This window comes from Ovis canadensis, chromosome 19, assembly GCF_042477335.2.
Source record: "Ovis canadensis isolate MfBH-ARS-UI-01 breed Bighorn chromosome 19, ARS-UI_OviCan_v2, whole genome shotgun sequence".
Taxonomy (NCBI): Eukaryota; Metazoa; Chordata; class Mammalia; order Artiodactyla; family Bovidae; genus Ovis; species Ovis canadensis.
This window is the reverse complement of record NC_091263.1, coordinates 58,680,244-58,699,613: the sequence shown is the minus strand read 5'-3', so window position 1 is coordinate 58,699,613 and position 19,370 is coordinate 58,680,244. Positions and strand designations below refer to the sequence as shown.

Here is a 19,370-nt window from a genome sequence, read left to right as displayed (position 1 = left end):
GGCGAGCTAGTGCACATACTGTATGTCATAACATGGTACCGGGCAGCTCACCATAATTTCTTATCAGTATTTCTGTATCTCACACACCTGAACAGTCCCATTACCTGGGAGGCTACCAACGTAGTTTTGTTACTTCCCATAACGTTCGACTTACAAAATTGCAGGGAAATTAGCAAAAAGCTTCTCCTGGATTCTGGAACCCTAGAGCAAGGCTGTAGCCTGCATCAGGAACCCAACCCACCGTACCACCAGCTTCCCGCTCCCCGCGCCTCACCCAGGCCTGAGGACGACGACACGCTCTCCGTCAGCGAAGACGTTTCCGTCTGGTCCGCGGAGAGCCCTTCCATCAGGGGCAGGGACAGCTCAGACGAGGGCACGGACGAGTCGTAGATGCCCGAGTCCCGCGGCATGTCCGAGGGCCCAGCAGCTTTTCCCGCGTGCAGCAGGGGCCGCAGAACGGCACTGGCACCCGCGACAACAGGTCCAGCCTCCACGTCTTCGTCAGGCCCGAACTGCGGGCCCTCAGAGTGCGAGTCTGCCGGTGTCCCGGGGCCCGCCGACTCGGCCTTCAGGCTGAATTCATTCTCGGGCCCTGGCTTGCAGAGGACTTCGTTTAAAACCAAGCCCGAGTCAAACTTCTCCAAGACCGGCTCCCGGTAGCGGAGAGGAGGCGGATGGAAAGGAGAGAACTGCTTCTCAAACCAGTCAGGCTCCTCGTCAATAAACTGGTGCATGTTGCAAATGGCGACGTACAGGGAGCGGCCTGACTTGCTCCGGAAGTAGTTCCTTCGGCTAACCCTTCCCGGCTGCAGCCCCGGCTCTTGCGGACTGCGGTCCTGGGAATGCAGGTGGGAGCAGAGCTGGGGCAGATGGTCCATGAGTTTGTACTTGGTGCTCAGGTCCAGGACGCCGGGAATGTCTCCTTCGCAGGAATAATCGAAGTAGACGGCGATGAACTTGCTGAGCGCCCCGGATGAACTCTGCTTGGCCTGGCGGAGCTTCTCGGCAATGGCAGACACCGCCACCAGGAAGAGCTCCCCTTTTCCAGAGCCTCGGCCGCCTCCTTTGTGCTTGTAGTTCTTCTTGTCCACGAAGTATTTCATGCCTTTGGAACACACCACGATGATGAACTGGGACTCGTGGATCTTCTGGATGACCCATTCTCTCTGCCCTTCCCTGCAGAGGCTGAAGTCTTCCCACAAGTCCAGAGCCACCTGGAAAGAGAACAGGTAACCTCACTCACCTGTACAGCTTGGAGAGTCGAGTGACAAGATGGGCAATGTTACAAGATGGGCTCATCATCTGCCCCAAATCTCTGCTATGTACAGGCTCCAGGCCGCCCAACTCCAAGAAACAGCTAACATTCCATGGGTGACCGACCACCAAGCACCAGGCCCTCTGCATCAGGTCCTCATTTTAGCATACTGTGGGCTCATTACCACTCCTACCCTACAAGTGAAGACAGAAGTTCAGAGTATCTGACAACCTGCCTAAGTCACACATCACATGTGAAGCCTCCAGTGGACTTAGAGTGTGATGGTGAGCGAGGAAATGAGGGAGGCTCTATCTAATGAGTGAGGCCACCTGGATAGGGGCAGATCCTGAAGAGAGAACTGGAAGGTGGTAATAGAAGGGTGTGGGTGAGGGATCTCAAAGTAGGCTTGGAAATGGAGTTCAGGTCTGGATGCCAGAGTAGTGCCCACAGCCCACTCATGCTGCCAGCTGACTCAATGACAGATAGTATGAGTGACAAAGAAGGCCTCCCTGGCCACTCTCGCAGCCCTGAGGTCAGCCTGCTATTTGCCAGGTGATTGGTGCATGGAGAGAAGGGTGATGAGCTGCAGTAACACCACCATCTGGTTCACTCACTCGTAGAGACTGCCGTCTCTCACCATGACTTCTCAGCAATCAACAGGAGCACAGCCCTACCAGGCCTTTAACCCAAGGGGAGGTCTGGGAGGGAGTTGGGAGTGGAGCACCGACAAAGTAAGACCACAGGACATGTGTGGCCCCTCAGAGGGCTTCACTTTCTCAGACCATCTTCATCTGATTCTGCTGCCAAGTCTTTTGGCAATTTCATTTTGTAGTTCAGAAATTAATTCCCAATGCCTATGCCCAAATGTGACAGCCAGAGTCTCTCATGGGGGAAAGGGTTCTGAAATGACTTTGACTTCCTTTTTTGCTCTAAGGTATTCCCAAAGGGAAGGAAATCCCCAACATCTACCTACTTGCTGAAAATAATCCTGAATTGTCTTACCCTTTCCTTAATTCTCACTAACATTATATGTTCTGAAAGCTAATTGACCAACCACTTAAAAAAATGTTCCTGCCTGACTCAGCAATTCCATATCCAGGTATCTATCTTTGGAAAATCAGCAGAAATGAGGCAAACTGGAATCAAAGGTGTTTAACAATTTGAAAAAACTCAATTATGGTGAATCATTAATATGATCCAAGTGTCTACTTAAAACTTCAGTTTACATAGAACTACTAATAGTATAAAAAGTCACTGAGTGAAGAGAAAGAAAAAAATAATTCCAATCCATCCAAAATGCAAAACTGTATATATGAGTTCATCTATGCAGAAAAAGACTGGGAGGAAATACAGCAACTTTAACTGTGGTTCCTCTTCTCCAAGTTAAAATTACCACTCATTTTTAAATTTGTCATTCTTTTCTAGTTTCCAAATTTTCTATTACACCCCTATTTATGTTATACTAGCCCACCTTTCCCCAGGCTAGTCACTCACAAAGCAGAGCAAATGACGGGCTGTCTGTATTTGAAGACTGTGTGCCACTTGCGGGTCTTTGAGGCTGATCAGCCCACCTCTAGAAACCCTGCCAGCCTTGTAAATATGCTTTACTGACACTAGGGGGCAGCCTCACCACATGGAGAGAGTCTAAGAAACTCACTGAGCCCTCCATTTCAAAGCACAAATAACTTCAAGGGTGCCTCCACAGTAAAAGAATCTGCTTGCAATGGTAGAAACACAGATTTGTAGGTTTGATCCCTAGGTCAGGAAGATCCCCTGCAGAAGGAAATGACAACACACTCTGGTATTCTTGCCTGGGAAATCCCATGGATAGAGGAGCCTGGCAGTCTATGGGGCCATAGAGTTGGACACAACTTAGTGAGTAAACAACAAAAAACAGAATTATTGTACAGTTCTTGCATCTGTAAGAAACAGAGTGTGTTTTCCGTGAGAGCTTCAAACTTCACTCTAAAATGAATTCTATGACAGTATAAAAAAGTTACATGTTAATACCTTAACTCAAAAGAATAGGCAAGAAACCAGAGTAGACCATATGAGCACTTAACATGTTGTTTTCCCTTATTAGCAAAGCTCCCCCAAAGAATTGTCTAAACCCACTTCTTTACTTACCATTTTCTCTTTGACCCTCCAATACCATGATGATCTCCTCCCACCACCCTCATTGCACACTGCCATCTCCTCCACCATCCATACACCCAACAAGTCTTTTTAAAGCTTAAAAAACTTCCTGCCAGGTGGGTGCCACTCAAGGCTTTTGAGCAGGAGTGTGTCGGGTTTAGAACTGTGTGTCAGCAAACATTTAGTTTCAATGATGGCTGTGACAGACTCAAAGAAGAGTGCCACGGCTAACCCCTAGGTCAGAAGCTAAGAGTTTATTAGCACACATCCCACCCAGGATAAAAGAAGAGACTTTAGATTCCTCACCTCACAGCCACAGAAGTCCTGGAGGAAGTAGGCAAAGCACTGGACAACGTTCATGTGATTCTGGCCATCTTTACTGGAATAGCAGAGGAAGACCTTGGGCCGAGGCCGGAGCCTCTCCCTGGGGAGTGCTGTGGTGTACGTGGAGGACTCCGAACTCTCTTCATCTAAGTGTGAATATATATTTTCTAAAGTGGACAAGAAGATAGGGTTGGTGCCCATGAGCAACGCTCTGACTTGTTCCCTATGACTTGAGACATAATGCTGTCTTCAAGAAACAACAGTCGCCATGTCACCTGGGGTACTCCCAGCTCCCTAACTCTACCAGCCCCTTGGGTCATCTTGGAGAATGGGACAGCTGATTTCTCCAGTGGAGCCAAAAATGGCCAAAATTTGTTCTTCACCAGAAACTGAGCTTGGTTAAGCCACAAACACTGCAGGGGCCACTCACCCACCCTCACCCTCCACTCTGGTCAGCAGTATCTCGAACCAGCTCTTCCAAAACTGAGTGCAGCTACCTGACCAATGAAGCTTCAATAAAGAGCTGATGTTCTTTAAAACTTTCATCGAGGTTTGGGGAGTTTTTTTGTACAACTTACAAAGGTAAAGTGCATAAATCTTAAGAGTACCATCTTAGGAAATTTTTATCTAAGTATATACCTGTGTAACCACCACTCAGACTAAGGATACACTTCCCAGTGTCCCACAAGTTTCTCTCCTGTCATCGGACTTTTATAAGTGATAAAGCCCTACTTCTTCCTTTACTCACACCTTGGAACTTCCTATATGCTCTTGAATTTATCATCCTGAGTTTGAGAAGGGAAGCACACCTGCCCTTTTAGTGGCTCATCAGGTTAAAAGTCAAGTATTTTAATTCTGGGAACTACAGCAGCCAGGGAACTGACTACAAGAGTTGTGTGGCTTCCCAGTCACCTGCCTGGAGGGACCAAGTGCTCCCAGTCTCTCTCTGTTGGCCCCAGTCCTGCCAACTTGGATTGGAGGGGGACACACCACACAAATACCTTGTTGCTTCTTGCGGCACATCACCGTGAAGAGCGTCGCGAATGCCGATATGACGACCAATGGCACAGTGATGGCCACGGCTCTAATGGGCCCAGCCCACGGGGAATGCACTGGGAAATTTCAAAGGGAAGGCTTTTAGATGTCAGCAGTGTAAAAGGTTCAAAGAGAAACATTTTTTTCTTTTTAAAAATAAGCCACATAACAGGTTCCAAGACTCCCTGACCACTTTTCTCTAGTAATGATTCGGTAATTATAAAAAGATTCACTTTAAAAGGCTGTAGAATACAATTCAACAGCTAGAATCTGCTGAGATCACTGAATACCTTTGAGTGAGAATCTGCCTAAGGAAACCTCCCACCCCACCACTTTGCTTCTGAGGACAACTGACTACTTATTTAGTCCCAGTGACACCTGTAACACACTGGCTTTAATCTTCCAGGCATCAACATTAGGGTGGAAGGAAAGTCAGATCCGATGGAACATCATGTAAGAGTGAGGAGCTCAAGTGTTTTCTTTTCCTAAACCATGAAGTACGGAAAGTATCAAATACCTTGGTCCACTCTGTAGTCCAGAGGCAACATTTCAAACAAACACAAAATCTCACCTGGTTTTAAGGCATAATGCATCACTTTTCTTGTCGTATTACTGTCATCGACCAGCTGCAAAGCAGAGGATGCTGTGTTATTTTTTTTCTAAGTGATACCATCTCAACAGATTCCATTCATTTTTCTATCTGTGGTCAGTGGGGCAAGGGGAGGACAGAGCTGCTGCTGCCTGTGACCATTTTCAAGCTGAGATTAGACAGTAACAATCAGATACATCTCTGCTTTTCCAAGCAAATGAGTATACAGAGGATAGATAAATAGTAAGGCCCTACTGTATAGCACAGGGAACTACATCCAATATCCTGTGACAAATCAGAATGGAAAAGAACATAAAATAGGAAATATATATGTGTGTGTATGTATAACTGAATCACTTTGCTATACAGCATAAATTAACACAACATTGTAAATCAACTATAAGTCAATAAAACTTTTCATAAAAAACAGGAATTCCCTGGTGGTCCAGTGATTAGGACTCAGTGCTTTAACTGGCAAGGCTCTGGGTTCAGTCCCTGGTTGGGGAACTAAGATCCTGCAAGCCACATGGTACAGAAAAAAAAATGTTTTTAAATAAAAATAATAGGGCTTTCTTGAGTTGTGTGTACCTCAATTATATAATCCCCAGGAGACACATTTTGAAGAAGGCAGCTGGTTATCTCTGTATTTTGCTCCTGCAAAGAAACAAATAACACTTTAAAACTTTCTTCTCAGATAAAGGTCACCAGGACCCCTCTTTTGTTTTGGAACTGAATCAAAGAGACTTCTCACCAGGTTCAATTATGTTTTCAGAAGATGACAATTAGAAAGCAACTGTGCGTATCTGAACTTCACTCTGATAAAAGGCCCAGGAGAACCTGCGACCCCATCATAGTCTATGCTTGGCTGGTAGTGCCCAGAGCAGCAGTTTTTTATTTGAAGACAAAGAAGCTAGTTAGAATACCTTTTACTTAATAAATGGGAAAAAATTACCCTCCCCTGTTTGTGCATATTTTATTTAATATAATTTTGACTTGAGTAGAAGGTAGGCTGTAGTCCATGGGGTCGCTAAGAGTCGGACACGACTGAGAGACTTCCCTTTCACTGTTCACTTTCATGCATTGGAGAAGGAAATGGCAACCCACTCCAGTGTTCTTGCCTGGAGAATCCCAGGGACGGGAGAGCCTGGTGGGCTGCTATCTGTGGGGTCGCACAGAGTCGGACACGACTGAAGCGACTTAGCAGCAGCAGCAGCAGCAGGTCAATGACAGAGGTGAGAGCAGGCAGGAAAACCAAACTCGGCACATGCATCTAGGAGGGCACTGGTTTCTGCCACCAGGACCAAAAACCTCTCTTGGTGCTCTTATGGGGTCATCGAGCATTCTCGTGAACTTCCAGGAAATACCACCCACTCCCTCTGACTATCTCAAGTTTAAGAACTTGGTTACTGAATTTCAAGTTAACCTTGGCCTCTGTATAAATTACGAGCCACTGACATGCTAGTGACTTGGCTCCCAGATTAGCTGTGAGGCCTTAAGCAGCAGGCCAGGTGACCTCCATGGGCCTCAGGTTCCATATCTGAGGATAATAGCAGCTTTGGTTTCATTGAGCTGTAAAGACCCAATGACCACAGACACACAGTGAGCACCTGATTCAGCTTTGAAATACTAAAGAACTGACAACTACATCATTGTTTCAGTTCCTTTGGTAAAACGTCACTGGCTGCATCAGCACCGGGCCAGATAGGGTAGAGATACTTAGATAATTAGGGAGTGAGGGGTGACTCAGGATGACCCCGAGATGAACTCAGTGATAACATTCTGGAATAGCTACCTATGCTCACAGACCACAGAGCCTAATGTTCACACTGAACCATCCAAATTCCAGAGGCTGTGGGGTCACTTTAAAACATGCAGTGGTTTTTTTATGCATACCCAGCAGCTTACCTGTTTACAGGTCTTTCGCTTGAAGGGTCCTTCATGCTTGAGCTTGTAATGAAGATAGAAGAAACGGAAGCCAAAGGTGTGGGGTGCGTGGTCAAAAGACACCTGCATGTCCGAACCATGCTGAGTGATGTTGAGGTTCCGAGGCTTCCAGACTAGGGGGAGGAAGGACCAGAGTGAGTGATCTGAGGCCACCCTGAATCCACTTGAGATTGGACAAAGACAGCTATATGCATGCTCAGTCACTCTGTCATGTCCAACTCTTTGCAACCAAGGGGCCTGTAGTGTGCTAGCCTCCTCTGTCCATGGGATTATCCCAGCAAGAATACTGGAGTGAGTTGCCATTTCCTCCTTGAGGGGATCTTCCCAACCCAGGGGTCAAACCCACTTCTCTGACATTTCCTGCATTGGCAGGCAGATTCTTTACCACTGTGCCACCTGGAAATACCAAGGACAGCTATACTTACAAGGTTTACAAGCCAGGTTGTCCGGCTGCAATAGCAGGTCACACGCTATTAAGAAAGACACATGTTTTTAGTTTTAGGACAGTTTGACATCTTCCTAATCTAACAATTCAATACAATATAAATATTCTGCACTGAACGTTGCTGGAAAGAATGTAAAACATAGCAACTGCATTGAGTCAACAATGCTTTTCAGTATAGCCCAGTTGTATCTTGTGAAAATTTGAATTGTACAGTATAAAGATATTAATGCAGTTCATTTTATGCCACCTAAGTGGAAACAATATGAAGTCACCTACATTTTAAAAGCTTGTCAGGTATTACATAGTTTCAAGGCCATGGCCAAGGGCAGCAAGACTGTGTCCATGCTTCTGTCCTATGGAGGGGCTCTGTTTTAGCTGTAGACAGAAATAATGCCAGCCCCTACCCAAATGCAGAGTGGTTAGGCATGAGAGAACACTGGAGTGATCCTGGCAACTTGTCTTGAGGTTACTTTAACTTTTGCTGGCTCTCCAATTTAAAATCCTTTTGATGGAGTCTAAAAATGACATCCAGCCATCTACTAAGTAGCAGTACCAGTGCTGAAAACAAGCAGCTTTGAAGTCGGATTTAAATGTGATTTAAACAAAAAAAAAAAAAACACCATGAGAGAGGTCCTATATGCCATGCTGCTAACCCAGGAGGACCCTCTGGAAAATGTGCTTACGATACCAAGAAAATCAAAGGCTGCATTGAGGTCACGGTGCCCGAAATGGTGATAAATGCACCTCCTGTCCCACCTCACCCTCAGAGAGACTGATTCTGATGAAGAAAATTAAAGTAGGCTAGTTTCGATTTAGGCAAGCTTTGCATAAATACATTCTTTGAATCCTCTATCTGGTTGTTACATGTAAGGCATTGAGAGATACTGTAAAATGCACATGGTCTCTGCCCCATGGAATCTTATTTTCATTAAGAAAACGAACCTTTCTGCATAGAAAACCACTACAGTGTTAAAAGAAGAAAACAATCAGAGTAAGAACTCTGCAGAGCAGAGTAAGAACTCTAAAGCAGCGGTTTGGGCTGATGAAAGACACACCACACTGTGTGCAGAACAGGTGGAAAGGGAGAGGCAGGCAGAGAGGGGAACCCTGTACAGCCGGTGGCTGGTTGCAGGGTGAGGACTCCAGAGTCGGGCTCCGTGGCATTCAAATCCCAGCCCCCCAGCAGCCCCTTTAACCTCTCTATGTGTGGCTCCACCTCTGCTAAGTGGGGATGGTAAGATTAAATCCTTTGTAGGGCTGTTATGGAGGTCAACTGCATTAATGTTTGGAAAGTATTTAGAATGGAGTCTGGCACAGAGATGTTAAATAAACTTCCTAGAATGAGGTGACCTCAGGGACACTACTTGATTTTCTTAACCTAATCTTGAAAAAATGACAGGCAGCCACCCACAGAGGCCAGCCTCCTGAGGACAGGTACAGAATGGAATCATTTCATGCTTACCCTTCACCTTAAAATAAACTTATACTTTCTTTTCCTCTTCTTAAGTTAAACAATTTTACTACATGGCTATATTGCAGCACCTTCAAAAAAGGTCAATTGTCATGTCTGCTCTATAACAAGCCAGGAATGGGTGTTTCTGGTTAGATGAACAGTTTTTGTCATTTAGTTGCCCCATTGTATCTGACGCTTTTGTGACCCCATGGACTGAAGCCTGCCAGGCTCCTCTGTCTATGGGATTTCTGAGGCAAGAATACTAGTGTGCATTGTCAATTTCTTCTCCAGAGGATCTTCCTGGCCCAGGGGTCAAACACATGTCTCCTGCATTGGCAGGTAGATTCTTGACCACTGAGTCACCACGGAAGCCTGGGTCAAATCTTAATTTTTAAAATTGCTTTTCTGGATGCTTTTCTCTTTCATACTAGTATTTCATGTACTTTTGAACCTATCTCTGTCAAAATGTCTTTAAAAGCAGGAGAAATGTCTCCCCATGGAAAGTAGGCAGGAAAGACCATACTCACTGCGGGTTCTGAAGAAGAAAGGGTGATAATTGCTTTCGTTTTTAATGGAAGGAAAAGGGACGATCTTTACAAAGTAATCCGTTTCAAATTTCATATTCAGGAAAGGTTGAGATTCCATCCCCTAAAAGGGATCAAAAAACACGTGTGATGTCACAGAGAAATCACCCACGCCTCTACCTATGTGCAAGAGTTCCGGTCCATCCTGAAGGTCCCCCAGACACAGTTCTAGGGTTGGCGGTGGGGGGCAGGGGGGTTGGTGTCCCAGGGCAGGAAGAAGTCAGGTTTCTTTTCCAGATCAAGTTTAGGTTTGGACCCCTAAATGAAAAGGAATATGGACAACACTGTCTGTTTTTCTGACAGTGAAGCCGAGGCTGCAAGCTGGTGGGGAAGAGCCCACATCCTCTCCTGATACCACCTTCCAGGATGGCTGCTCCACTCCAGCTGGTAACCTGAGAGGTGTGTCTGTCTACCACCGGGAGATGCTGGAGGGTTTCTGGGAGGGTGGAGCAGGCTGGCCCACCTGGGCAGGCGGGCTGGAGTCCGCAGCCCCTCCTTCTGCAGTTTCACAGGCTCTCAATAGACCATTCAGTCCCCAGAACAATGGCACGTCTTCAGGGGTGCATTCCCCTGCATGCGACTTACAGCTCTTTTGAAGCTACTGTTGAGCTGCTTTGGGTCCTTTAGAATCAGTTGTTGGCACTGTCGTCCCTCTGACTTCAGCTCCTCCAGTATTACCCGAAATCCTTTTAGGAATTCGATGCCTGAGCAAAGCAGAATGCTTTTATTAATGTGAAAAGAGGACCTAATTACTTTTGAACACACTTTCCTTCCTCTAAGATCACCGTCCTCTGCCCCTACACAACAGAATAAAAGGCATTCTAAGCCAGGCAGGAATATCTGGGTTTACAGAAAGGAAAAAGGCATACCCTGCATTCCTCTCATACAGGCCAGGTGATTTTCTGTCCCACCATTACTAATGAATAAATCTCTAATCCTGCCAGCCATTTCACGAACGTCCGTTTGCTCTATGACATTAGGGTTCAAATATTTAGACCCAAGTCACAATTGATCATAAAAAACTGCAGTGGAATATATAATTTCTGTGTCATTAAACTAGGTGTATTCAGCTGACGATCATTTCCAATGCTGACTAGGGACCTGCCCTGAACCATGTTTCAAATACTTTCCCTTTTAGTCCTATATTTGCTGGCGTGTTTCACTGAGCAACGTAGAAAATTCCCAGCAAAGTGTGTGTCTGCACCCAAGGGGGTCCTGGGCTGGAGATTAAATAGCTTAGCAGACTGCCTATGTGATTTACAAAGCCGTTCTTGCTCTAATCACGCCTGAAAGGCAGACACCCAAGAGCTGCCCAGTGTGTGCTCTTGATGCTGCCCTCAGAGGCCCCCGGGACGCCCACAGCGCCACTGAAAGGGACTGGCCCAGCCTCCTGCCACCTGAGCTTCCCCCGCTGCCCGTCCAACTAGTTGCTTTCAAAAGGATTAAGCTCTGATGGCCACGAGAGCCGGTGCTAGGGCTTCGTATCCCATGGAGACTGGAGAGGTCCAACTGCAGCTGGAGTTCCCCGAAGCAGGCCTCAATTGGCAAGATATCGATTTCGCATTCTTTCAAAACACCAGACAAGGAGACATTTTTCAACCCTTCCCCTTTCCAGGGCAAGAGTAATTACACAGGATGCAATTAAGCAGGTGGGAAAATTATCGATGGCAAAGGCCAAGGAAATCTTTTTCTCTTTCGAATAGGTTCTCCAATCCTGTAATTATTTGATGAAGAGCACATATTTTATGGTGGGAAGGGCAAAGGAGTTACAATTAGAGCTTCATGACTTAAGAGGTCAGAGCACAGAGGGCACAAGTCCGGATCCTGCCGTGTTGTAGTATTTCGAGTACAAAGCTTCCTGCAGGAGTGAGGGCTGGTGGATCCATAGCCAGAGACTCACACATGCTGCCCAGATCCAAGGTTTCTGACCAGCAACTATTCAGTAGATCTCACAGGAACTTGTCTTTTGAAATCCTCCCATTCCTCCCCTCCAAATATTTTTGAACAAATCCTTATTATTTATACTAAGATTTAATTCATGCAATGTTGCCAGAACTGTTTAAACAAAAGCCAGGTGATTGATATGACTGTAAGACTGTACATCTCACAATTACAGACAAATTCATCAGTTGGAGGTGGGAGTGGGTGATTCCAGTTCTTATATTTAAAAAGACTTGCCTGGAAAACCACTATTCCAAGTCTGGGAGTAAATGTAAATCTTATAGCAACAGGTTTATCAAAATATTATAACATCTCATAGTTAGATCATGTTTATAATTTTATAGGGCAGTAAAATCAAGGGACTTATTTACTCCTTGTCATTTAACTGATTGAATCCTTCTCACAACCACAAGAAGAAGGTATCGTCCCCCCTTTATAGATGAGGAAACAGAGGTGTACAGACACTAGATGGCTTGCCCAGAGTCACACAGGGATAAAATGGCCCAGGTGGGATCAAACCCAGCGTGCTCTTAACGCATGTGTTTTTCTATCTCCCAAGGAGTCTCCTTAATAGAACCTCATAGAAATTGCTAGAATCTATCCAGCCATCCCCACCCACACACTGTCATGCAGAAAAAGCTCATCTTTCTGCCCTCATGGTTCCACATGTCAGTTCTCCTCATATCTCTCACTTTCATTCTAAAGAGGGAGCCTGCAATGTGTCAGGCCAGCCCTTTAACCATTTTTAGCCTTATGTTGGAATGACCCCTTCTCTTTCATCCACAGAGGATGTTTTTCCTTTTAAATGTTAAGATAATGTTATTTTTGGAAAACCTGTTGCATTCAGACCCAGTGGTATTTACATAGAGAAGTGAGTCAGGCCCACAGGTCTGACCCATTCTCCCTGTCTCTGTACCCACCTTTTCTGAATCTGGTTCCTTTGAGATTTACCCCATTTATATTAAGAAATTTAGACTTTATCTTACTTTTTCCTTGGTCAGACTTTTTCTTAAAATTCTAAGATTGGGTGGCAATATCCTAGGAAACCTGAGGACCAGGGTCTGATGATGATAACAGACACTATTACTATTTTTTAAGAGTTCTCTTTAGAAATGTACTCTGTGTGTGTGTGTTATCCTTAATTCTTTTTCTACTTTTAACAGGTTTATTGAGGCATAATTGGCATACAATTAGTTTCATTTTACAGAGAACATTTTCATATACTTTGACTTATGTGTATACCCCTGAAACTGTCATTAAAACCAAGAACTTACCTATCACCTCCCAATTCTTCCTCATGTCTCTTTATACTCCCTCTCACTTCTGTTCCCAGGCAATTAGGAACCTGCTTTTTGCCACTAAAGCTTTGTTTGTATTTTATTGAATGTGTCAATGCTCAATGCTTTTTTTTTTTTGTCTTGCTGATTTCACTCAGAAAAACTATTTTGAAATTCATCCACATTGTTAAGTATATCACGATTTCATTCCGTCATTGCTGGGTGGTGTTCCATTGTGTGAATGCACCACAGCTGGTGTATCAGTTTAGGCACTGGACATTGAGGATGTTTCTAGTTTTGGACAACTAAAAATAAAGCTGCTATGAATGTCTGTGTGGATATATGCTTTCCTTTCTCTTGGGTAAATAGTAGCCAAATGGCTGGATCATGTGGTAATGCATATATAACTGTTCAGGAGAATACAAAAAGGTTTTCCAAAGTAGTCATCCCATTGTACATTTCCACTCAGTAATTTTTTGTTTTTGCAATTTTTTTGATTATGCGTTCTCAGTCACTTCAGTCGTGTCCAGTTCTCCGTGACCCCATGGACCATGGCCCGCCAGGCTCCTCTGTCCATGGGATTCTCCAGGCAAGAACACTGGAGTGGGGTGCCATTTCCTTCTCCAGTGAGAAAGTATAAAGTGAGTGAAGTGAGTGAAGTCGCTCAGTCATAGTTGATTTATAATGTTGCATTAGCTTCTCCTGAATAGCAAAGTGAATCAGTTATACATATACATGTATCCACTCTGTTTCTAACTCTTAAATGAGGAAAAAGTCATATGCCTCAGATGGGGAAGCTGAGGCTCAGATAGGTCTAAATGTTTCTCCTAAAGGTTGTGTGTGTGCATGAGTACACACTGTCCTGTCTGACTCTTGGCAACCCCATGGACTGTAGACTGCCAGGCTCTTTTTCACATGGGATTTTTCCAGGCAAGAATACTGGAATGGGTTGCCATTTCCTTATCCAGGGAAATCTTCCTGACCCAGGGACTGAACCTGTGTCTCTTGCATCTCCCACAGTGGCAGATGGATTCTTTACTACAAGCGCACCTGGGTAGCTCATCCTGGGTTCAAACCCAGGCCCATCTGAACAAAAGAGCCCTCTCCATGTTCCACACTCAACTATCCCATCCTATCCTGGGCATCATCAATTCGTTAAAGAGGACAAGCAGATTCAGCCCTAACCTGAATCTGGCCAGATAATGTAGGTTTGTTGGTTTTAAATTTCTGTTTGTTTGGCTATTTTTTCAGTCCATACAATTTAAACATAAATTCAGTTCGTTTCCAACATTTAAAAATTGTTGATTCCATGATTTCTCCTGAAAACTGGGGTTGTCCTGACAACTCACAAAATGTGCCAAGGCTAGGCTGGTGCATCTCCATGTGGCCACAGAAATGCTGGATCTTGAATCCATTACATTCTTGGCTAGGCCACTCATCCCCCCACTCCTGCTGAGACACACAAGCAAAGACCTCAGCGACATTTACCATTCACACACTATTATTTTACACACCTACATCTCTCTCGATAACAGCCAAGGTAACAAAAGATGAGCCATGAAGCACAGCATGAAGCAGCAAGAGTTACAATCAAGTAGTGTCTGTGCAGCGGCACACCTAAGCTACACTTGAGTCAAGACCTACTTGGCCCCAGGAGGCCACTGCACTTACGACCTCTGTACTGGGTACCACCCACCATCGTAGACTCCACTTGGACCACTTACCGAGGGCCCCGGGGGACCAAAGAATGGTGACAGCCACTTGGTCGTGGCAGGCGTACTGACTGATGGTGATGTTCTGGGCGTCAGCGATCATGTGCTTCCCCACCGGATTCAAGTAAGTGGTGCAGTCTAGAGGGTTGGGAGAACCAGGACAGTTAGATTTAAACTTTTGTTTCTTTCTTTTTCCAAGTTCATCTTCTCGAATTACACAGAGCATGCTCGGAGTTAGCCAAATCTACTCTGTTTAAAGATGTGTGCCTCAAAGCCCACAGATGACATCAAAGGTTAGCTGTTTGGAAAACTGTTAAGATGCTGCAGTGGGGTTTATGTATAACACTACCACCCCCTCACTTTTGAGTTAAAAGTGGTTGGAGGATTATGTAAGGTCTGGAGTTTGCTGTATCAGGCATTCACTTTTTTACTACTCTGACAGTTTACCTAAATCAGTAATAACTTAGGTTAGTTCAAAACTTTTCCAATGTTACAGAGCGATCTGAAACCAAACAATGACTAAGTAATCTGGGGTTTGTTCTTTTTCAGAAGAAGCCTAGAGGGCAAGGTGACTGCGAAAGAGGAACTCTTAGGAGGATGTGAACTCAAGGGGGCGTCATTCACAGCAGGGCTGTTAAAGAATCCAATTAGGACCTGCCAAAGGGACTAAGTGACTTAGTGATCAGCAGAGCACCTTGGATGTTAACTAGCATGACAAAGGTAAAACTTTTGCTCCCAACCCTACCTCATCAAAGAAACCCACAACACCCACTGAATCCAAACACTCCCATGGTGCTTGAAAAAATGAAAACCACTGATTCTTTGATTTTGTCTGAGGACTTGACTCATTGCCACCTGCCAGTGCAGCAGCTGTGCCACCTGGTATTGCTAAGTACACTTTCAAAGTCTGCACAATCCTAAAAAATCTGCCAGAAGCATCCAGCCAGACCCAGGCGGGGACCTCAGAGGATGGCTGCAGGCTGTTTGAGCCACGCATGCAGGGAGAGCCGCCAGCCTTCACTACAGACATCAGAATTATGCTGCTTTATCGCTATTTCTTTTCAGTGATTAAGCTTGAAGACTTTCTTTAGAATCTGATGCAAAAGGTCTTCCATCAGATTTCAAACCTACTCATAACCCTCTTGGAAGTCAGGGGGTTTTGGGGGTGAAACATTCAGAGGTATTTTCTAAGAAGCTTGGTGAGTTTGTGGCATTCCCATCCCCCCTCCCCATAAACTATACCACACATTTCCTATTTTTTATGACGAAAAACATTCACGAGACATCTGAAAGTTGCAAAAGAACATAAGAAAAACGTAAAAGTCATCCATAACCTCCCACCACACAGAAGTAACGGCTAACATCTAATGGATACTTTTGCAAGCCTTTTAACGTGCACATGATATTCTTTGAAAGCTTCTTCTAAGGGTACAACACACACGCCCTGAAAGCACCCCCCTCCTCTTTGAAACTCCATCTTCCACTCTGCTTTGTGTTCTGCTTTTTTGCCTAACTCCTACAGAAGGCACACTCCCTTCTGCAAACTCCATCTGCTTCAAAAACAATCACCTCTACATTTCAGTATTACTTTTGAAAAGATGTTAATGATTAATAAAACCAAATTCTACTTCTGATGAAAATTCACTCTCAAAGTGTTCTACATGTGTTCTCTAGATAGAGGAGAACTTTAAAGTAGGGGGAAAAATGTTGAAACATCTGGTTTAACACACACATTGAACAAACAAGGAAACTGTAGCTACAGTGATCGACTGGGTGGCTTGCAATGTCGCCAGTGACCAGCCCAGGGCCACCTCTGAGGGCTCACACTAATTCTATCTCCAGCACAAATCTGGACTGAAAAATAAGTTCTGAGTCAGAGGTATTAACCTGCAGAAATCCTGGCTGAGACCAGCTTCCCAATTAAAATAAAAAAAGGAAAGAAAGAAGACAAAATCCCACTATATGCATAAAGTTCAGACATTTTCATTTATTCAGATATATAAGGAAAGAAGCGGCCTTCCAAGTGGCACTTGTAAAGAACTCGCCTGCCAATGCAGGAGACATGAGAGACACAAGTTTGATTCCTGGGTCAGGAAGATCCCCTGGAGCCCCTGGAGAAGGGCATGGCAACCCACTCCAATATTCTTGCCTGGAGAATCCCATGGACAGAGAAATCTGCCAGGCTACAGGTCCCATAGAGTCTCAGACACAACTGAAGCAACTTAGCACAGCACAGTACATAATGAAAGAAACCTTTGACTTGAAACAGCTTTAGGAAAAGATTCATGGACAAAAGTAAGTCATGTTTTTTTCTTTCCTCTTTTTTCATTTCTAATGTCAAAAGCGGCATTCTCTGGGTTTCTGCAAATACAATTATGCAAATATAAAGTCCATGAATTTAAAAAATGTATTATAACCTATTCAGGCATTCCCCCCTCAGAGCCTGAAGGAGAAACAAGAAATCCAATGTGAAAGGAGGCAAGATCTGAGAGCTGGTTTTGACTTAAAGGCAAGACATATTCTTTCTTTGCAACATTAAATGGAAAAGGAATAGAGAAGTAACATTTCTGTAGTTTAATACTTTTGGTGAAAACTTGGTGACTGGTTCTTAGCTATTTCAAACAGAATTAGTAACCAGTCAACAGAGCAGTAACAGGAACTTCCTTGTGGGAGAAATAAATTATCTTTTTCAATGGAAAACAATAGCTAAGTTTTTTTTTACACAGCCTGGATCCAATTATTAGCAACTCTAACATTTTGGATTCTGGTTACAAAATAATTATGCCCAAATGACATTTGGCCAAAATGCAACCTAGCTTCAGATGTCTCAGGAGTTGAGTTGTGAATTAAATTCTAATTAAATGCCAAAGAACCAGAAAGAAAATAATGATCGAGAGACAGACATTGGCATGGGTGCCACGTACCTAGTCCCATGAAGGAAACACTATGGCACTTTTAAGTTTTATAGGTATGGATCCTCTTTCACAAAACCCCATATTAAATTAGAGATGCAAATAGTTGTTTGCAGCTGACCAGAAAGTTTTGAACTTTGAATGTAATACAAGATCTAACAGGACCAAGAACATATTATTAAAAATTAACTTTCTAATCTAAAGAAAGATCCCTTACACGTGTCTTTACTTAGCTGAATCAAGTCTCATGGACTTGCAAATCTTTCCTTACCATCATAACATTTACCCAGAACATGCACGCATCATGGACATGAAGTATCTGAGTTTCCTATGTTAAGTCCTCATCAGTGAAAGTACCCATGTCAGCAACTGTGGGCATGAACTTGACATCCATACTTGTATTTAAAATTGTTAGGTTGCACACATGACCTCAAAAACCCTGCTTTAGCCATGTTGATTCCAAAGGCCCAGTATGACCTACAGCCCTTATTCATGATTCTCCCCAAGAGACTAATCAAACATCAGGAGTCACTAATATGAATCAATCTCCTTCCTGTCAACATTCTTACCTATAAATTATGGCTTGTAAGGCTAAAATTGCTTATAATTCTATATAATTACCTTCTAGGGCATGAAAGCAGATGCTCAGAGGGGGTTCTACATGCTTCATCAGAAAAAAAAAAAAACAACAAAAAAACCCAACCTGCCCTCAGGAAACAATTTGGTCAGAAAAAGTCATAATTCCTTGACAGAAGGGCCCAAAAAGGTGCTTGGGTTCCAGCTCCAGTTGGAATGACTTCTAATAGTAACAGTATCAGTTACTGAGTGCACACTGAAGGCCAGATCCTGAGATGAGCAGTTATAAGCATTACCTTACTTAAGTCTCAAAATGGTGCTGAGGAAGTTTATCCTTATTTCACATGATGAGAAAACTGAGGTTTGGAAAAGTGCAGTCGTTGGCCATCGTTCATGGCTGATGAGATGGGGGACGGGGTGAGAACTCAGGCCCCCATCAGAGATGGCTGACTCGAGACACTCAGGCCCATCTGAGACACAGATTAACTCAGCCCACTCTGTGTTTGTGAAAACTTTTAAGTAAATGCCAATATATTTTTTAAATTAATTAATCTATTTTAATTGGAGAATAATTACAATACTGTGGTGGTTTTTGCCATGTATTGACATGAATCAACCCTGGGTGTACATGTGTCCCCCTTATCCTGAAACCCCCCCCTCCCCACCTCCCTCCCCACCCCATCCCTCTGGGTTGTTCCAGAGCACCAGCTTTGAGTGCTCTGCTTCATGCATCAAACTTGCACTGGTCATCTATTTTACAAATGGTAATATACACTATATATCTTTTTAAATCCGTGCTGGGACTTCCCTTGGTGGTCCAGTGGTTAAGACTTTGCACCCTCCAATGCAGGGGGCACGGGTTTAATCCTTGGTCGGGGAACTAAGGTCCCTGAATGGCACACAGCATGCCTCCCCCGCCAAAATGCTCAAACTAAAAAAATTCAAATTCCCCACTCCTTGTGCAAACCACATCTGACTGAGCTGGAACGGAGGACCCAGTGCTCCTCTAGGACAACACACGGGCTTGTCCAGTTTACCACCGTCCCCATTACTCTCAAGCATCCTGTGCTTGGGGTGCTTTGCTCATGTGACCCCTGCTGGGCCCAAGGGCATCTGGGTTGTTCCTAAGGATACGGCTATCTCCTGAAGAAGGCAGGAGAGGTCTCCCCACACAGCTTCTCTCAGCA

At 44.4% G+C, this 19,370-nt stretch overlaps 1 protein-coding gene across 1 annotated transcript in view; it reads right to left on the bottom strand.

Moving 5' to 3' along the window:
- IL17RD (interleukin 17 receptor D) overlaps positions 1-19,370 on the bottom strand; it is a 65,514-nt gene that overhangs the window by 6,516 nt on the left and 39,628 nt on the right. Inside the window, exons 3-12 of the mRNA XM_069560633.1 lie at positions 14,708-14,833; positions 10,351-10,469; positions 9,709-9,829; positions 7,709-7,753; positions 7,245-7,396; positions 5,928-5,993; positions 5,322-5,376; positions 4,717-4,827; positions 3,698-3,882; positions 275-1,214 (exon numbers count right to left, since the gene is read on the bottom strand). Coding sequence (XP_069416734.1) covers positions 275-1,214; positions 3,698-3,882; positions 4,717-4,827; positions 5,322-5,376; positions 5,928-5,993; positions 7,245-7,396; positions 7,709-7,753; positions 9,709-9,829; positions 10,351-10,469; positions 14,708-14,833 — 1,920 coding nt within the window. The remainder of the gene's footprint in view (positions 1-274; positions 1,215-3,697; positions 3,883-4,716; positions 4,828-5,321; positions 5,377-5,927; positions 5,994-7,244; positions 7,397-7,708; positions 7,754-9,708; positions 9,830-10,350; positions 10,470-14,707; positions 14,834-19,370) is intronic.